Genomic DNA, 21,429 nt, shown 5'->3' with positions numbered 1-21,429 from the left:
TTCCCTATGATTAGATCGGTAGGCTTTGACAAGTGTTTTGGGGTGGATGCCGTGGGGGCATCGGGTGGGCTTTGGGTTGGATGGCGGAAAGAGTCTCGTATGACTTTAGTTAAGGCATGTAATCACTTCATTATCCTTTTGGTCAAGAAATATAACGGATTAGTGTGGTATCTTGTGCTCTTTTATGGCGCTCCGAGTGTCCATATGCGTGCTTCCGTACTTCAAGAGGTGGAGGAATGGATTGGCACTTGTAATGCTCCCTTTCTTATGGTAGGGGATTTTAACCAAGTCGAATATCGATGTGACAAATTAAGTTTGAATCATAGGCCAATCGGGGGAATGGATGATTTTTGTTTGTGGAAAATTCGCAATGAGCTCTTGGACATACCTTTTAAGGGACCATGTTTTACGTGGTGTAATAATCGGAAGGGGGAGAAGTGGGTTTATGAACGAATTGATAAAGCTTTTGGATCGAAGGATTGGTTTACAATCTTTCCACATACTGGACTCAAACACTACCCCATCCAAATATCGGATCACGCGCCTATTGAAATTGATTTGAATCTTATAGCCATGTCTGGAAATCGACCATACAAGATCGATGCGTGGGTGCTTGACCATGAAGAATGTATGGAAAAGATCCGGGTAGACTGGAAAAGAAGTAATAGGGGTTCGCCGGCGTATCAAGTGACTCGGAAACTATCAAGGATCCGGATGGGTGTCAAGCGTTGGGCACTTGATAAACGAGCCGAATGGAGAATGAAATGGGATGAGTTTGATCAAAGATTGGAACATGGTATGACCCTGGCTATCACGGGAAATGGAGATGAGGAATACACAATAGTAAATGAGGAAGTGACAGAATTTGCAAGAGCGACTGCGGCTTTTTGGAGACAACGGGCAAAGATGAAATGGACGGTTGATGGAGATACGTGTACAAAATTCTTCTTCAATTGGGTAAAGGGCCGGGCAGGAAGAAATCATATCCATGGGATTAAAGATCTGGATGGAGTTTGGCACTATGAGGAGGACCTAATTCGAAATGAATTCCAGCAAACTTTTATGGAGCTCTATTTGTCCTCCAACAACAACCTGGAGTGGCGAGAAAACTCCGAGTTTGATCCAATCCTCAATCACCTGGAATACTCTTTTTCACAGGATGATTTTGACGGGCTAGGTAGACCTTTCTCCGCTAAGGAAGTCCGCACGACCGTTTTTCAAATGGGAGCGCTGAAAGCTCCGGGTCCGGATGGCATACCTGCTGTCTTCTTCCAAAGGTGCTGGTTTATGCTCAAGGGTGAGTTTACAAAGGCTATTCTATCGATTCTAAATTCTGGGAGAGTGTTACGGGAACTCAATAGAACTTTTATCACGCTTATCCCAAAGAAAGATAGTCCGGAGGGGGTTACGGACTATCGGCCTATTAGCCTTTGTAACGTGATGATGAGAATTGTGACAAAGTGCATAGCAAATCGGTTGGCCAAAGTGATGAGTGCACTCGTAAGTGAAACACAAAATGCTTTTCTCCCAGGAAGGAACATTAGTGATAATATACTGGTGGCTCATGAGGCCATCAATAAAATCTCGAGCCATGGAAAGGGGAGACAAGCATTATGTGCCTTAAAAGCAGATATGAGCAAGGCGTATGACAGAGTCAGATGGGATTTCTTGGAAGCGGTATTGGTAAAGTACGGTTTCCCTCCGCATTTGATTTCATTCATGATGAGTTGTGTCACGACGGTGAGTTATGAAATTCTGGTAAATGGTGTTCCTTTACCACAATTCAGGCCTAGGTGTGGTTTAAGGCAAGGGGACCCGCTATCCCCTTACCTTTTCATTCTGTGTATGGAGGTTCTGTCCCGAAATGTTAGACACGCACACGAGCTTAGATTGGTACATGGTATTCAATTGGTTAAGGAAGTTAGCCCTATTACACACCTCTTTTTCGCAGATGACTCAATCTTCTTCTTCAAGGATAAGGGGAATTCGGTAACCCATTTAGTGCAAATCATCAAGGAGTACTGCGACGCGTCAGGTCAAAGGTTGAATGTGGATAAGTCAGGGATTCTGTTCAGTCCGAGTACTACTTTAGCCAAAGCCCAGAGGATTATGAAGGCTTTTGATATCAAGAAGAACAATGGTATTGGGAAGTATTTGGGTATCCCTGCTGAATTTAAAGACTCAAAACAAGGCATTTTTAACGCTCTTATTGAACATGTCACCAGACGCATTTCTTCATGGAATAGGATTTTTCTTTCACCAGCTGGACGACTTACTCTAATCTCATCGGTTCTATCAAATCTTTCAAATTACTTTCTATCGGTCTTCAAAATACCGGTAAGTGTCGCAAATAAGATTAACTCTATTTTGGCACAATTTTGGTGGACGGGATGTAGGATGGGGCATAATATCCACTGGTGTAGCAAAAATTTTCTGAGCCTACCAAAGAGTGGGGGTGGCTTGGGCATTCGAAATGTGAAATGTCTCAATCAAGCATTACTGGCCAAACATGGGTGGAGAATCGTTGCTGGAGAATCATCTCTCTTTTGCAAGATTTTCAGGCAAGAGATTTTTGGCACACAGGTGATCCAGCAAGGTATGACTCCCCGTAGGAGCACCGGGTGTTCATGGGGTACACGGAGCATCCTATATGGGTTATCTGTCATCATGGAGAATATGGGGTGGAAGCCTGGTTTTAACTCGAAGATCAATGTCTGGAATGCAAGATGGGTGGGGGGAGAGAGACCGGAGCCCAAAGAAGACTGGCTAAACCTTAGCAATGGATTCCTTGCTAATCTTGTGTCTAACCCGTTCCAATCTAATGGTAGGTGGAATAAGGCCTTCATTGAAGGGTTGTTCGCTGAGGAGTGGGCTACACGGATCCTTGCTATACCAAGGTGCGAAGTGAGGAGCGAAGATAAGGTTTTTTGGCCGCTCACAACAACAGGCAATTATACGGTAAAGAGTGGATATGGTTTAATATTTACCGATTACATGGCCAAAGTTGGGACGGATAAAGACAATCGTAGACTCAGCGATCGAGGACGACTGTTCTGTCGGAAAGTGCTGTGGAGGTTGGCTATCCCACAGATGTGGAAACTCCTGCTCTGGAAGATTATTACAAATGTGCTTCCGACTGGGAATGAGATCATAAAGCGGAAGATTGATGCGGATCCGTTCTGTGACATGTGCGGAGGAGACCGGCACATTATGGAAACACCTGAACACCTTTTCAGGGACTGTGGGCTCTCTCGAAGGATCTGGGCTGGATCGGCCCTAGGCATTCGGGTTGAGGGTGCAGGGGGCATTCCAATTTCAAATTGGATTTGCGACTGGATACACTATTTACAAAAAAAGGATGAGGGGATGAACCAGGTGATCCATTTTGTGGCAACTTTGTGGGGCATATGGACAATGAGGAACAAAATTAAATTCCAAGATCAAGCGGTCAATTCGCATGTGATCACGAATATGGTCTACAAGGTTATTGGGGAGAAAGTACACATCTTGTGTAACTCCATGAACTTGAGGCAAAATCGGAGTGAACTGCGATGTGAGGAAGAAGGATCCCTCCAAAGGGATGTGGTCGATATTCGCAACGGCCACCCGGTGTGTGTTGTAGGTAAGCCATCCGGCTGTACGGTGGTACGCGTAAAAGTGGATGCTAGCTGGAACCAGACTTTTGAGGCGGCTTTCGGGTGGATTGCTTATGATGGCACGGGGCAGGAAATAGGTCGTAGACAGGTACGCACCAGAGCTGAATCACCGCTGCAAGTTGAAGCCCTGGGGGTTCGGGATATCGTGGAGTGGGCACGTGAAGAGCAGATTTTACATCTTGATATCTCGTCGGACTGCTTGCAACTTATCAGCCAAATAGCAGGAGTGGACAAGGATAATCACAAGATCGCAGGGCTCTTGGAAGACCTTAGGGGTTCTTTTAGTTTCTTTCACTGTTTATGTTTCAATTTTATTCCGAGGCAGATGAATGGCATTGCGCATAACCTTGCTAAGCAAGCCATGAAACTGTAGAACCTTCTTTTACAGCTGACAAAAAAAAAAAAAAAAAAATACTTATTGTATTGCATTCTTCTAAATTTTGGATTTGTATTTTCATGCTTTGATCAAGATTTTTATTTTGAGAGAAAGTGAGGGAGGGACTTATATGTTTATTGATGTGTAGTGTTTTGACATAGTGTGGGGATAGCAATTGCCTAGGCTATCCAAGCCTTTGTAGTGCCCCCACAATGAAGACCAAAGGAATGAAGAGTAAATGACTCGTGTTATGAAATCCCACGGGTGGAACTGAATCCGTGAGGTACAGGGACAATCCGAGCGGCCGGACAGCAATCCGCTCGTCCTGGAAGAAAATCCGAGCATCCTGTGAAGAAGACGCTCGTCCTGAGAGAGCTGGAAAGGTAAATTTTTGTTTGACTGAAGATCCGAGCATCTCCATATAGAATCCGCTCGTCTCAGCCAAGACGATCGTCTCACTGAGGATCCGCTCGTCCTGCTGCTATTAAAATTTGGGATTTCTCCCTGACAAAGAATCTGAGCGTCCTCAGAAGAATCCGCTCGTCTCCCTTCAGAAAGGCGCTCATCTCCTGCTGAAGACGCTCGTCTTAGCACAGGCTCTATTTTCTAAAATAAGCTGACAGAGAATTCGAGCGTCCCGACCCAAAGACGCTCGTCTCCCCTGCTGAATTCAAAAATAACGGGATTAAAACCTCCCTTTTCCCAATTCATTTTACTCATTCAAAACACAAACAAATCTCCAAAACCCTCAAAACCCTCAATCCCTCCATCCATAAAAATCAATTTTCTAAACCAAATTCACCCAAATTAATTCCAAACTCCCTCAAAACTCAAAAAAAAATCACTCCTTTGTCAGCAACAGGCAATTAAAACACCAAAATCCTCAAATTTTGAATCGATTTTCTAGGGTACAAAGGCAAAATTCGAATTTCCTAAATCGATTTGGGTCTTATTGAAACTTGAAGAATCCAAGCAAATCTTTGGGTGTTACTACATACAAGGAGAAGATGGCTAGGACAAAAGGTGGAAACAAGGCACTTCCAAAGAAGAATCTCTCAAAAAGGCAACAAGCTCTACAAGCTTCAAAGGCTTTGGTGGTTCAAAGTGCAAGGATGAAAATTCAAGAGACTACTTCTCCTATGATGGAAAATATTACTTCTACTCTGGTTGTTGTGCAACTACATGATTATCCGGAGATAATTTTCACATCTGATGCTCATAGGAAGAAATTTGTATCTTTTGCTAAGAAATCTATTTTACCCATCAAGTTTATATGCCAAGAGACCTTGACCAAATTGGGTATCTTTGAACAAAACAAGAATTTCTTCAAGTCCATGGGATTGCTTACTTTGTTTAATATGCAAGAGTTGGCCTACTCATCCCTTACCTTGGAGTTTTTAAGCTCATTGAAAGTTACGAAGGTGGAGACTCGAACAAACATTGAATTCCGCCTTGAGAATGTTGATAGGAAAATGTCCTTTGGTGAGTTTGGTAAAGTTTTTAGCCTTATCAATGACTCGACCTATGTGAAGAAACCCGTAGCAAAATATGATCCCACTCCTTTACGGAAGGCTATTACGGGAAGAAAGTTTATGTTTTACCATGATTGTCGTGCCCTTTATGTCCATCATCCGGGCATAAGGGTGTGGCACAAGGTTGTTGGGCACACTTTGATTGCTAGAAAGGGAACAAACCACTTCACCGAGCTTGATTTTATCTATCTCGAGTCGACCTTGAATGTTGATAGAAAGTTCACCACAAAGTACAATATTCTTCAACTTATAATTGAGAGGTGGCTTAATATCGATCATGGCAAGGAAGGTGCGGCCTTCATTGTTAATGGGGGATTGGTAACTTGGTTGGCAAAACACTTCAACGGGGACTTCAACAAATATGGTGCTTATAAACCGGTTAAGGGAGGCCACATCATTGATTTAGCCACTATGGTTCACAAATTCAAATGGCTCAAGAATGACACTCTTGACAACAAATTCGAGTGGTTAACAAAAGATGCCAAGTCCTTCACTTTGCTGAACAAAATTTGCCGACTCAATGTCCATAGGCCACACTACCTTCTCCCACTCTCCGAGGAAGCCGAATACATAATACAACACCAAAGGGAGGACATTGCCGAGCCCTCCTCCTCTATTATCACTCGACCCTACCCATTCACCTACCATGAGTTTCAACCCGAAAATGTTAAGGCGGGGAATGACTGCTTGACTCTTTTGATACAACAAATGCACAAGCAAGCCCATGAGGATAGAGTCGATGCATATAGAGCACAATATCCGCCTCTCTTACATCTATCTAGGCAAGGACTTCTTGACCCATCTTGTCCTTTGCCTAGTTGGGCGGATAGGTAAGTCTTCTTTCCTAGTGTTTTTAGGGGTGCTAGCTTGGGTGAAGAGGAGGTTGTTGTTGAGAGTGGTGGAAAAGAAGGTGAAGTAAATGAAGAGAATGAAGAAGGTGAAGAAGAAGAGGGTAGTGAGGAAGAAGGAGAGTGTTCAAGTGATAGTGGTGAAGACTCCGGATCTATGGAGGTTGATGAAGCTTCTAGTGAAGAAGTTGGTGATGATGATGGAGATGGGAGTGATGTCGCCATGGGCGATGATTGAGGATTAGCAAGCTCTTGGGAGAATGCCACAATACTTTGTGAGTCTCCTACACCTCCTTTAGGCTTTGTTTATTTCTCTTATTTTTCATATAATTTTTATCTTGATCATGATTTTGAGTCCTAGCATCATTTAGAGGACTCACACCTCGGTCCCATTGAGGTGTTTCTTTTATTGTTCCCATATTTAAAATCCAAAATGACAATTGTAGTTTCATGCATAGCATCCTTATGCATGAACTCCCCCAATTTTTGACATTAGCAATAATGTCTATTTTGGTTTGGGGAAGTTTATGCATATGCATTGGGAGTTAATTTAAATTATGCTCTCCAACCAAACAAAAACTCGTGCATCATATAGTATAGTGTAGTTGCATCACTTGTTTATATGTCATATAGTTTGCATATAGTTTAGAAATCACGCATTTCATATAGATTGCATAATTTCCTATCGTATTGGCCATTGAGGACAATGCCCATACTAGTGTGGGGATGGGAAATTCTAACATGACTTTTAAAAACAAAAATGATAAAAATTGAAATTTTTTTGAAAAATACCAAAACATGTATTTTTATTTCATAATCATAAAACCCATAAAAATTTGAAAAATTCAAAAACCCAAAAACATGTTCATTTCCTTTATAGTGTAGTCTTGTATATATTGTGTTTATTCATCCTTTTTCACATTGATCGACTACGCCACATCCGAGACATGAGGATATTGAAGACTGCATGGTATGATATTTCCAATCTCCTTTTTCCTCTTTATTTTAATGACAATGTGGCTTTATTTTGATTAATGCGGTACAAACAATGTGATTATAGGATTACATTTAGATTATTTGGCATACTAGTTGGTAGAATCATATGCATTAGTTTGTATAAATGTTAGTTGCATCATGGCATATAGTCGCATTTAGGAAAAATTTGTGAAACCATCTATTTGGGAAGCTTGACAAGTGTATATAAGGCCCTTGTAGATACTTTTTCTTCTTAAGACTTTGCTTGTTAGAATACTTGTAAAACACCCTAGGATGTGTCATTCTAGTATCCTTTGACCCATGGATTAAGGCTTAGTCAAGAGTACCTTGTGGTGTGATAAATCCTTGGCTACCGTTTATTCCACGGTGACCCTTGAAACCATGCAACCATCATCCATATTCTACCACATTTTGTCATCAAAAGGAACGGGCACAAAAATTATTCACATTTGAGTTCAAGAATCGAAATGAAAAGCCAAGAAAGTTTGAAATTGCATCAAAAGAAAAGAGGAGTAACAAAAATGAAAATTCCTATGCTTCAAATATAAGCACCCTCACTACAAATGGAGTGACTTTGAAAATGTTCAAAAGAAATGCAAGAAAAAATTGAAAAATTATCAAGTGTTGAAAATGCCAAACATCAAAGAAATGACACAGAAATGTTCTCAAAATGTCAAATGCCACAAATTGGGGGGGAAAACAACAACAAAAAGCAAACTCCCATATGAAACTCAAATTCTATTGATCCCTTTTCTATCGTATCCACTTTTGTGCATGGTAGAGAGGGGACGACCCTTCTTCTTGTCTAGGCAAGAAGGGGATATCCGCGATCCTCCAGTGTTTCTAACACCATAGGGAGTCTACTCTTGATGAAAACATTTAACAATTGAGGACAAAGGTACCATCGCTTGACACAACTTGGAGGTGATTTATTGGTATCCTTGTAGGCTTAGTAGTTTGAAGAAACCGTATCTATAATGGAATGTGTACCTTAGATTGCTTCCCCTTTAGATAATTTCCGCCACTTGGATGAGGAAAGTGGCTATTCATTTTTGTAGATGCATCAATTACTCGTTTTGTGTGCTTTAATGCTTGAATGTATCGCCATTTTGGCAAGCCTCACCTTGCCTTGCAAGAAGGCATCTTACCTCATGGTTGTCTTGTTGTGAGTTGAAGGGGCGAAGTGAGACCCGCTAACTGCCTCACATCGGCTATATTAGTAGGTTAGTTTGAATAAGGATCCTAGTCTTTGTCACCTCTTTACTCGGGACGAACAAAGGTTCGGTTTGGGGATATTTGATGTGACTCATATTTGAGCACATTTAGTCCCCGAATTAGCCTCGTTCCTATGCTTTATAGTGCATAATTAGGTCATTTACTATCTTTAGTTTCCCATTTTGCATATTCTTTAAGGTTTTGTTTCCTTGGTAGGAGAGGAGTGCAAACCTTGCATTTTCATGGCGAAATGGAGCTAAATTGATCGCATTCAATGACCAAGCATCAAAGGAAAGACGATACTAGAAGGCCTATGTAGATAATAAAGTAGATTGGGAAATGATGAAAGGATCCTTGCATCCTCAACAAGATCCCCGCGGATTGTTGAGGAAAGAAGAAAAGAAAAGTGCTTGTCTCACAATCCGAGCGGATTGCAGCCAATCCGAGCGTCTCCCTGCCCAGCAATCCAAGCGTCCACATGCCAAGACGCTTGTCTTGAAGCCAAGCAATCTGAGCGTCTCTCCCATGATCCGCTCGGATCTCCTGACAGACTCCACCGTGCCACCTTCCTAGAGGCTCGGGACGAGCATATCTTCGTGGAACTACCAAAACGGAGATGCGCATCTCCTTGGAGAGGAGCACTTCCTCAACTTTTCTTAAGGGTCTTAATAGTCATTTAAGCCCTTAGTAACCCTAATCTTTGTACCTAATCTTTAGTATAAATACCCCTTTGTACTACCTAGAATAGCATGTCATCTTAATACAATCTTAATTCTATCTTAATCTTGTCTTAATCTTGTAATCAACTTTTAATCTAGTATTAATACAAATCTCATTCCTTAATCTTTCCTTAATTTCTCTATTGCTCATCATTTATTTTGGGTAATTAGAAGATTATTTGGGTTTATTTGGAGGATTGACAACCTTCTATCAATCATCAAGTAATTCTATTATTCTTTGCTTTATTATTTGGAATCATCTTCATAGGTATAATTCTCTCTTAATCCTTTTTAATTATTGTTAATAATTTTCATTTGTTCATCATGTTTGGCCTTGCTAGTATGATTGACAGCCTAGTTAGCTTGTTAAACTTGATAATAAGTGAGTAGTTTCCTTAACTAGGGTTAATGGTGAATTAGGGGAAACCAACATGGGGATTGATTCATGCTTAATCTAAGATGTTTTCATAATTAATTTGCTTGCTTGTTGTGATTGCAACTTATGCACATGTTATGTTTTATGAAATGCGAGCCTATGAATCCTTGCATTTTTTACCCATCACTTACCTTTTCACTGAGACTTGTAAGACATAAACCAACTCGAGTCTCATTAGACCATGCATATAGTTGGATAGGAAGGATTAAGTCGACTTGTAGGTGTTGTAAAATCTAATCGATTCGGCTCCGGGACCCAAACCTTCTTAGGGATAGTAAGATATACACTAACTCGATCCCATCACAACAATAAGTGCTTGCATCTAGTAGAAAATATGTTTGTATGATCAAATCCTATGAATCCCCTATAAACCCATGACACCCTAGTGCTTTTAATCAATTGTTTACATCTCATTTTAATCATCTTGCTTGTTTTTATTACTTTATTTTACATTGTTGATTAGTTTAGTCGGTCTCCTATATCAACCCAAATTGTGACACCCTTAGACACAACCAATTGGAATTGAAAATCCTACACCAATACCAGTCCCTTGGGATCCGACCTTTACTTACCTCTTTACTAAAAGTAGAGTAGTTTGTGAAGTTATAAATATTGTTTTGGTCAAGGTAACTTTTGACGACGAGTAACAAAACCGACGAACCAAGGACCTGAGCAAGCTCAACTCCATGGATGTGTTGATCTTGAGCTCCTACCTTAACCCCCGCCATGAAAGCCATTTCCACTTCAATGTCGTGTCTTAGGTGTGTCTTGCCCTTGGAAGGATGGCCGAATTGGACCAATGCTACATAGATTGTGGGGCCTTGGTGACTCGGTTGGCCAAGAACTTGCTAGCTTACGAACCGGGGGTGGTGGATGCACCCATGTCCAAGAAAGTTGTTTATTTTGATCTTGATTGATTGAGGGCTCAGTCTTGGGTTGTGGATGGGGAGGAGGACGACACCTACTCTTGGAAGGTTGATGATGAGTAACATATGAAGCTCCCCGCCGGTGAGGAACAATCCCCGAGTTCCCCTTTAGAGAGGGAGGGATCACCCCGTCCCGAGGCCCAACGGTATACCATCCTTAGTAGCCTTACCTTTGACCTAGATGATGCTACCGAGGAACGGGAGGCACCTCCGTTACCTCCCTCACCTCGTGCTCCGGTTGAGACAGCTCCCACATGGTTTCCCCACTTCATGCCTACAACGATGATGCCCCCACCATATACCGGGAACTTTGGCCAAGGCCCACCCACCTTTGAGTCTAACTATCCCATGTCGTACCTCATACACCGAGTGAACACCGACCTTGTATTGAGAGTAATGCACGAGGAGACTTATAATCAAGGAGTACGACCCACCCACCACCCTAGCTTTTGGTCCTGACCCGGAGACAGCTCTGGAGTCTTTAAGGCCTATGGTATCCAACCAACGGATTGGGAGTACCACCTCCGTTTCGGTGTAGGACACTTACGTGATACATTTATGGTGATGTCGGGATCTATTTTGGCAACGCCTACCAAGGAAGTGGAAGTGAGACGAAAACATCCGCGGTGGCGGAGGCCATGGACCTTGATGAAGTGTGGGAGGAAGTGGCTCGTAAGGGTGTTGGAGCTAGTGTCCTCCACAGTTAGTGTGAAAACGTGTATAAATCTCTTATAGGTTCACAGGGTATACTTAGTATTTTATCAGTTGATTAACGTTTATTAATAACGGTTGGCTTGCTAGAAGTTTGACGTTATTATCATACTGATGGCGGTGATCAACTGGTCCCTAAAAGTCACACCTAAAGGATGTGTTTGAGAGACGTGATTATATGAAAATATAATCACATTGATGCCTTATATGACTAAAAGGTTAGTCCATGTATTTGACTAAAAGTTAGTCAATGTGATGATGAGACAATTATTTAATACAATTAAATAATATCAGCTGAGACGAATTTATTGTTAATTCGTAAATTGAATATAAACTGTTATATTTAATTAATGTATATAATTTTAGCTTAAACGAATTAAGATGTTAATTCGTAATTAAACATAAACGGTTATATTTAATTAGCAAATTATAAATATGCGATATTTATAGTTAATGTATATATTATACGAAATTGTCAAAATAAATGTTGACAGACCGGTATTAATAAATCGACTACAAACTGTTGTGTGTGGACTTATTAATACGTGACGACATATATGACAATTGATAATTAATACACATTTATACAATTTGGTAACAACCTAAAAATAAGAAGATTTTACTCCTTATTTTTGTTTGGTTGTTAACCGAAAAAGAGAAAAAAAATAAGGAAAAAAATCTTCCCTTTTTCTCTCTCGTTTTGCACGGTTAAAAGAAAAAAAGAGGAGATCATTTTCTCACTTTTTTTGACCTAATTCTCTCATCACAAAAACCCTAAAAACTTCTCTAAAATTATTTAGAAATTAGGGTTTTCTTTCTAGCAAGAAAGAGGCATTTCTCGGAGCATTTTGGGTGCAACAATTAGGAGAATATCGATCTCGATATTTGTTCTTAGACCGAATTGCTAGGACCGGTGGTTAATTCTAATCTCTACTCTTTTTGTTTATGCAATTTCGTTTATGACTCGTAATTTCTTAATTATAATTTCGTTATAATCCGAATTTTTTGATGAAGTATACTGATATTTCTTACAAGTGGTATCAGAGCATAGGCCACGAAATTATTTTATATGAATTTCATAAATGGATTTAAACAAAAAAAATTTTGAAAAAAAAAAAGGTTTCGGCCGAATAAAAATTTTTGCCGAGACAATTTTTTTTGTTTTGATGCCTTATTTCCATTTTGATTTATTGATATTGTTGTTTTAATATGTTAAGAAGATAATATGATAAATTTGTAGATAATTTGATTTAATAAGAATTAAATTAAAATGTAAATGGAAATCGTTTTGATTGATGATGTTCATTTGTTTTTGCTATATAGTTTTTGGCATACATGGTTTTAAATTGTTGTTTAGAATCATGATTCATTAATTCAATAATGTTCAAATCAATTGTGATGAATCAAATATTCGGATAATCGATTTAATCATAATTTAGATCTTCATTTTAAGAGGTTAAATTGAATCATCTAGTTTGGATCCATGTTTAAATTAAAAGTTGATGATTATGCCTATCTTGTTATAGTAGCAACATTAAACAAATTGTTCACATAAAAGGGTATTTTTCAAGAAAAAAAAAAAAAACTGTTTTTTTTTTAAGAAATGCCGAGAAGTAAAAAAAAAAAAATTGTTTTTCGTCATTTAGGGCAAAATGCCGCAAGAAAAAAAAAACATATAAACCGTTTTATTTTTAGGGTTTGAATGCCGAGTGCATTTAATAAAAAAAAACTGTTTTTTTTAAGGAATGCCGAGAGCAATTAAAAAAAATATTTTTTAATTTATTTTTGGCCGATATATATTATACATTAAATTTATAATGTATGATTGTTTGTTGTGAAAAAGTTCACAAATTAAAGATACCCAATTATTTTAAAGAGGTTTAAAATAATGTTAGATTAATTCATATGACAAGTTAATGTGTATTAAGATTGGAATTATTGTGAGTAATTGAGGAATTGTCACATAATTTTGATCATTTTAAAATAGGTGGTTTGGATAAATTACTCTACATAATTAAGGAATTATGTCTTGAATGATTAATTTATTGTTGATGCATTTTCTTTAGTTGTATGAATTGTTGAATGGTTTACTTACGTATTTTTTGCAATCGGTTGTAATTTTGTATTACCTAGTGTGGCCTTAGTTGATTATATTTTCGTAATGATGGAAACATAATTTTGATGTAATTTTGAGATCTCGAATCTCCTTTGCTTTTCTTTTGTATTATGTTTTTGAAATTAGAATGTAAATAGGTCTATTTTGTAATTTATTAATTGTAATTTTGAGAAGACTAAAGATGGAGATTGGATTGCTCACTCCCGCTCCATGGACCAAGATGGAACATCAAGACAAGCTTCTCGGGTCCTAGGAAGGATTCCAAAGTTGTATTTATTTTCATTTTGGTAGATAGGCCACACTAGGACTTTGTTTTTGTTTTACGTTTTTCCATTCTCGTTGCTTTTCTTCGCATTTTAGTTAGTGCATCATATTCCGCCTAAACCAAACCACCTACTAATATGCATGAAAATTGACTCATATAGATTGAATGTTAGTTATCATAGACATAAAGATGTCACACAATTTTAAGCCATCATCTTAGTTTATTCATTCTCGCATGCTAGATATTAGTTCACTTAAAATGAATTAAAATAAAGTTGATGGGATCTTCCTCTAAAACTAAACTTGAGACTAGTCTTTATAGGCCAAACAACTATGAATCCCTTCTTCGTCGGTAGGCATATAGGACCTTACTCTCCATGTGACCCCTTCTACATTGGGTAAATAGTTTGTGTTGACTTATTTTACTTCAACATTATAATCCGAAGAGTTTCTCGTGATTATGATGGACTATAGATAGAATTTATAGAAATTTATCAACCAAGAATTCTAACAGTAGAATTAGCCACGAGGTTGGCTTATCAATTTACAGATAATTGAGTCTTGGGATCATTTATATAATTCTTGAGGGAGGTCAATTGTATAAATGCTTGAGTCTTCGCTTATAACAGTTTTGCATTAGAGTTAAATCATAACGATGAGTATACTTATTATGTTTTTATTCTTCTTTTCGCAGTGTAAAATTCGTTTTATATTGATAATACTGCTTACGACAAATGGCTGGAAATAACGAAATCCTTATGCCAAGTGCCACACTTGCACGCGAGTCCTGGCTCAAAACTTTCATGGACCACATGAATCAGTCCACACGACTAAAGAATGACGGGTCCAACTTTGCGGACTGGGAGGCATCATTACGAATGCTTGCCATTGCGACGGTAAGCTCAAGTACGTAACTGAGCCAATACCGCCAAACCCAGGCCCCAATGCAAGAGCTAACGAGTCACTTGCTTATAGTGATTTCGTCATGGAAGCGGGTGCGATAAAGAACGTACTCATTTTTCCAATGGAAACCAATTTGCAAAGACGCTTCATTGCCCAAGGTGCAAACAAGATTTTCACCACGCTCACTAATGAGTTCTCAAAAACACCGAGAATCGTTACTTATGAGCATACATGTCGCTTCTTTGATGCGAAACTCCAGAAGGGCCAATCGGTTAGCCCACACATTCTTAACATGATTGAGAATGTCGAGAAACTGGAGGCACTTGATTGCAAAATCAGTGAGAGCATAGTCATTGACCTGTTGGGGCTGGTGTCCTCCACAGTTAGTGCAATGACATATAAATCTCTAAAATGATTAAAGGGTATACTTTTGTATTATTATCAGTTGGTCCACGTTTATCAATAACGGTTGGCTTGCTAGATAAGTTTGACGTTATTGTCATACAGATGGCGGTGATCAACTGGTCCCTAAAAGTCACACCTATAGGATACGTTTGAGAGATGTGACGGTATGAAAATACAGTCATGTTGATGCCTAATATGACTAAGCGGTTAGTCAGAGTTATTGACTAATAATTAGTCAAACGCGATGTTGAGATAATTATTTAATACGGATTAAATAATACTGGCTAAGGTGAATTAAGCGATTAATTCGTAAATTGAATATAAACGGTTATATTTAATTAATGTATATTGAATTAATTAATTATACAATATTGTCATTGTCGGACAAGTATTAATATGTCGACTATTTCATGTTACTAGTCGATATTTTAATATCCGATATAGGATGACGATTTATAATTAAAACCCGTCATATACATTTTAGCAAAACAAGTCGGACCACGAGTTAAATAAGGAGAAAGTGGAAAGCCCACTCCCTCCCTAATCACTCGGTTGGCCGAGAATAACAAAAGGAGAGTCACTCTCTCCTTTTGACCTAATCATTCTCATTTGTAGAAAAATTAGGGTTTTGGAGTCATTTTCTCTGAAATTCTAGATCTCACATCAAAACCTCACAAAAAGCTCTCTCAATATTGCAAGACAATCAGAGAGCAATTTCTAGCACAAGGGGCATAGTCTCAGACGATCTTGGGTGCAACAATTAGGAGGAAATCTACATTGATTTCTGTTCTTAGGCCGATTTGCATTAGGACCCGAGGTTGATTCTTATTCTTTTATCGTTTCTCTTGTTTTTCGTTTATGACAATTAATCACGTGATAAAATTTCGTTATAGTCCTTAATTTTAAGGGGTTTTATACGGATATTACCCTACAAGTGGTATCAGAGCCAGGTTACGTAATTTTTCCATCGTGATTTTCATAAAACGATTTGAATCGATAATTTTTTTTTTGCCTTGAAAACCGTTCGGCCGAACTGTTTTGGCTGTTGTTTACAATCGGCCGAAATGATCAATCAATTGGTTTTGTTTTCGATTTGTTTTTGCATATTGTTATTATAAACGATTACTAAAAGCAATATGTTTAAGGTTTTGTCAATTGAAGTTTTAATTTAATACGGATTAGATCAAAATTGCAATTGGTTTTTTTGTTCAATTGTTGAATGCCGCGCTGAAAGAAAAAAAAAATTTCGTGTTTTTTTTATTTTTTTCGGCCATATAATGTAAACAATACGGATTTTGTGCACTCGCTTGATTGTGAAACGGTTCACACACGTACCATTTAGTTATTTTGAAGCGGTTTAAAGTAACGGATTGTAATGGATTAAAATTAAGTTGATAAAAGCGGTTTTGTCATATAATTTTAAGTGATAAAAGGTGGTTTGGATAAATTTAACATAATTACGGAATTATGTCACAAATAAATTTTGTTTTAGTTGATGCATCTTTTATTTATCGTTACTTTTGAATGCCTTGAATGTTTTTATTACGTATTTAATTTTACAAACGGTTGTAACTTAGTGTGGCCTTAGTAGAACGTGTTACCGTAATGATGGAACACGGTCTTGGTTGTATTTTGAGATCTCGCATCTCCGTTTTGTTTTTTTTTCTTGTGAATTACAGTTTTAATTTAGAATGTAAATAGGTTTATATTTTGTAAATTTTAAATTGTAATTTTGAGAAGACCAAAGATGGAGATCGGATGCTCACTCCCGCTGCATGGATAAAGATGGAACATCAAGACAAGCTTCGAGGGTCCAACGGTGGATTCCAAAGTTGTTTTATGTTTATTTTGCTAGGATAGGCCACACTAGGACTTTTATTTACGTTTTGCATTTTTTATATGTTTTTCATCGTAACGATAGTTTGCATCATATTCCGTCTAAAACCAAACCACCTAATATTTGCATGAAAACTGACTCATATAGAGGTTACGCGTTAGTTTTCTATGACATACAGATGTCACACAGAATTAATAAGCCATCACCTAAGTTAATTCATTCACGTAATGCTAGACTTTTTTTTTTGCAAAACATTATCATTTCATTTCATTAAGAAAGAAATTACATGAGTTTTTGCAAAGCTATCCACTAGAGAAAAACACCTATACAATGTTAATTACACAATCTCTCCTCTATGAGGCTATATTGGGGATGATGTTTCCACATAAGCAGTCTAACAATAACAAAAAACTTGATTCTCTTTACAAGCCCAAGTACAGTATGAGAGTGGCCCTGAAAGATTCTGGCATTTCGTTCAGACCAAATCTGATGAACAGAGGTAGTAAGAGACACAGCAAACCAAGCTATCTGCCAGTCCCTTGCTCCTTTGAGAGGAAAGATCAGCTCATCATGAAGGGAGAGACCCAACCTCAGGTGACCCATCCAAGCTAGAACCTGATGCCACACTGAAGCAGAATAAGAGCATCTGAAGAACAGATGATCATGAGACTCCTCATCATGTTCACAAAGGGAGCATCTGTTGACAAATTGCATACCCCTAATCATGAGGTTATCAATAGTAGCTAGTTGATTCTGAACAGCCATAGAACAAACAATTTTGTGTCCAGGAATAATTTGAGAGTGCAAGAGACCTTTGGTCCAAGAACCAGCAAGGGGAGCATTCCTGAAAAATTCATAAACCTGCTGTAAATTTAACTTTGAACCAGGCATCCAACTGTGAAGGAGATGCTAAGCTGCAGAGATAGAACCAGAAAGCTCCACCAGTCTGTCTCTAGAAGCTACAATACTCTTGAAACTGGAAGGAAAATGAGCTTTGGAATTAACATGCCAAATATCCTCATGCTTAAGGATATAAGACTGAACCCATCTACTCCATAAACCCTGATCAGAAGCAGAAATAGAATAAAGCCATTTGATCAAGAGAGAATAATTCCAAGCTTCCAGGTCTTTGATGTTAAAGCCTCCAGAAGACCAAGGAGAAGAAATATGGCGCCAGCTTTTAAAGACCATTCTTCTGGATCCCACAGGTATACCCCAAAAGAAGTCCTTACAAAGTTTATTTATATGGGAAATCACAGTTTTAGGTAAAAGAACAGTAGAACACCAAAAGTTCTCAAGCCCAAAAACAATAGAGTTGATGAGCTGCAATTTACCAGCATAGGATAAGAAACAGTTAGACCAGTGAGCCACAGCTTGCTGGATTTTGATGATGATAGTATCAAACATGTCACTGGTAAGTCTGGAAGTGTGCAAGGGGAGCCCTAAATATCTGAAAGGGAAATCTCCCTCAGAAAATCCAGTAGAGCTAAGAATAATCTCTTTGACTGATTCAGAAACCCCTCCAAAATATATGCTAGTCTTCTCATTGTTAGCATGTAAACCAGAAAGAAGAGCAAACTTATGAAGTGAATCAGTAACAGTAGAGACAGAAGGAACGTCTCCTCTAATGAAAATCATTAGATCATCAGCAAAGATAAGATGGGTAAGCTTGATCTTGCTGCACTTAGGATGATAAGAAACCTGAGGTTGGTCACAAACTCTTCTGAGATAACGAGAGAGAATTTCCATACCAAGGACAAAAATATAAGGAGACAAGGGATCACCTTGTCTAATACCACTCCTACCTTGAAAGAAACCAGTAAGTTCACCATTGATCTTCAGAGAAAACCAGGGACTAGAAATACACCCCATGATCCAACCTCTAAACTTAGGAGGAAAACCCAAAAGCAGCAAAGTATTAGAGATAAAGGACCACTGCAAAGAGTCAAAAGCTTTTCTAATATCAACTTTAATCAAACAACGAGGAGAAACATTTTTCCTGCTGTAACCTTTGACTAAAGCCTGGGAAAGCATTATATTTTCAAAGATGTTCCTATTAGAAACAAAAGCAGCTTGCTCATTTCCAACAAGAGAGGGGAGGACCTTCTGAATCCTGTTGGCAAGGATCTTGCTGATGATTTTATAAAACACAGTACAACAAGAAATGGGTCTGTAGTCCATAACAGTACTAGGAACATCCTTCTTAGGGATAAGGGAAAGGATAGTAGAATTGGCTTGCTTAGGCATAAAGCTAGTTTTGAAGAAGCTATGAACTGCTTTACACAAATCCAATCCCACAATGGCCCAAGCAGATTTGAAAAACCCAGCAAAAAAACCATCCATACCTGGACTGCTATTGCTATCCATACTAAAGACTGCATCCTTAACCTCCTTTAAAGAAATGGGGGCATCAAGGGCAGTGCTATCAGTGGGGGAAATTGAAGCACCTTCAGCTAAGACAGCATCAGAAAGAGGTTGAACAGGTGAATCATGTCCCAACAAACTCAAATAGTAGTCCTGGAAGGCTTTATTGATAGTATCAGGTTCAAAATGAAGCTGACCAGACATATCTTTGATGGCTCCAAGCTGTTGCTGATGCTTTCTAGCAGAGATTCTAGCAAAGAAATACTTAGTACTATTATCATCCTCCTGAATGTGTTTAATTTTTGCTCTTTGAGCCAGAATGCTAAGTTCAGCAGCCTTGAGTTTACTAAACTCCTGAATTTTAACTTTCTCCTCATGAATAAGTTCAGCAGAGAAAAGATCTTTGGCCAACTTAGCTTGACAGTCAGTCAGGCTTTTTTTAGCCTCCTTAACTCTTGCAGAAATGCTAGTAAAGTCAGAGTTGTGGAGCAGGGAGAGAGCATGCTTTACAGATTTAAGTTTTTCAAAGAAACAGAAGATAGGACTTCCTTTTTTATCAGTCTTCCAGCCTCAGCAACAGTACTAATATAATCAGGATGATTAATCCAGCCATTCAAAAAACTAAACCTCTTCTTGATCTTCCTATCATCAGAAATATAGACAATGACAGGGGAGTGATCAGAAAGACCAGATTCAGAAAAATGAGCAAAAGAATTAGGCAGAGAAGAAATCCACCCAGGATTGACTAAGACCCTGTCAAGTTTGGACCAAACTCTGGAAGAGGGCTCTTGCTTATTAGTCCAGGTTAAATCACAACCAGTACTAGTAATATCCTCAAGATGGCAAGAAGAAAGACATTGATTAAAAGAAGTCATTTCAAACAAAATAGGAGGATTATTGCTTATCTTTTCAGAAGGGACCCTTACCACATTAAAGTCACCAAGCACAATCCAAGGGTCATCAGTTGAGATGCTATGTAAGCCATCCCAAAGCTGCTCCCTAACAGTAGCACTATTACTGCCATAGACCATACTGATAAAAAAGACCAGATTAGATTCAAAGTGATGAACCTTGAAATGAATAAACTGGGCTTCAACAACTTTATGCAGAACAGCAGTTGTCTTAGGGTTAAAAAACACCCAAATTCTCCCATTATAATGTTTGCTATAGTTGCAAACAGTAATCCAATCCTTGAATTTAGCCTGAATAATTCTGGAGGCATTATTATGATTTACTCTAGTTTCAAGAAGAGCTAGAATATCCAGTCTATTGTTCCTAAGAAAATCCTTGACCTCACTATGTTTTACAGGACAATTGAAACCTCTTATATTCCAAGAAGCAATCTTCATAGAGAAAGAGAAGAGGAGGGAACACTAGGGACTTTGGAACCACTGTTAGAACATCCTGAGTGCATATCAGACCTGATATCAGGAGGAATTGACTCAGTAGGAGAGATCTTGTGGCCTAGTGTAAAACATCCTGAGCCTAAAATCACACCCTGAGTATCAACCCCATCCTGAGGCAAGTCAGAAGTACCACCTAGTTCAGCAGGTAAAATTGGGAGCACAATATCATTTATCTCACCAGGCTCCAGAACCTGATAAGCATTGGAAACAGGAACTATATTGATTTCCTGGAAATGGACCTTCAGAGAAGAATCCAATTGGGCAGAATCAACATTATCAGCAGAAGGTTGCAATTCCAAAGATTCAAAACATACTGAGTGAGGAACAGGCTCCTCAGAATGTGGAGCCCTGGAAGGAGAGGAATTCAGACCTAGCTCAAGGCATTCTGAGTCATGAGACCCCTCCCCCTGGTCCTCCTTCTTCTGAGAATCAAGCCCTACACCTAGTTCAGATCCAGGATTAGAAGCTGGCTGGTCTTTCTTGAGCCATTTACAAGTACTGCTTTTATGCCCCAGCTTACCACAACCAGAACAATAAAAAGGAACCCATTCATACACAATTTTTTGAGAATTTTGCCCTAAAAAAGGAGTATTGATCACAACCTGGTCAACAAATTCCTTAGAGACATCAATTTCCACCATGACTCGAGCAAATGAAAGTTTGTCCTTGTTAGTAGTAGCAATGTCAGCAAAAAGAGGTTTACCAAGCTTACTAGCTAT

The 21,429-nt window shown here is 38.7% G+C and overlaps 1 protein-coding gene across 1 annotated transcript; it reads right to left on the bottom strand.

The window, feature by feature from the left end:
• Positions 1-17,273: 17,273 nt before the first annotated feature.
• Positions 17,274-17,831, bottom strand: LOC141620130 (uncharacterized). Its single transcript, XM_074437077.1, has one exon. It carries the CDS (start codon positions 17,829-17,831, stop codon positions 17,274-17,276), a length of 558 nt encoding a protein of 185 aa, XP_074293178.1.
• Positions 17,832-21,429: the final 3,598 nt, after the last annotated feature.

Source organism: Silene latifolia, chromosome X, assembly GCF_048544455.1.
Source record: "Silene latifolia isolate original U9 population chromosome X, ASM4854445v1, whole genome shotgun sequence".
Taxonomy (NCBI): Eukaryota; Viridiplantae; Streptophyta; class Magnoliopsida; order Caryophyllales; family Caryophyllaceae; genus Silene; species Silene latifolia.
The sequence above is the reverse complement of the archived record's forward strand: the minus strand, read 5'-3'. Positions and strand labels throughout refer to the sequence as shown.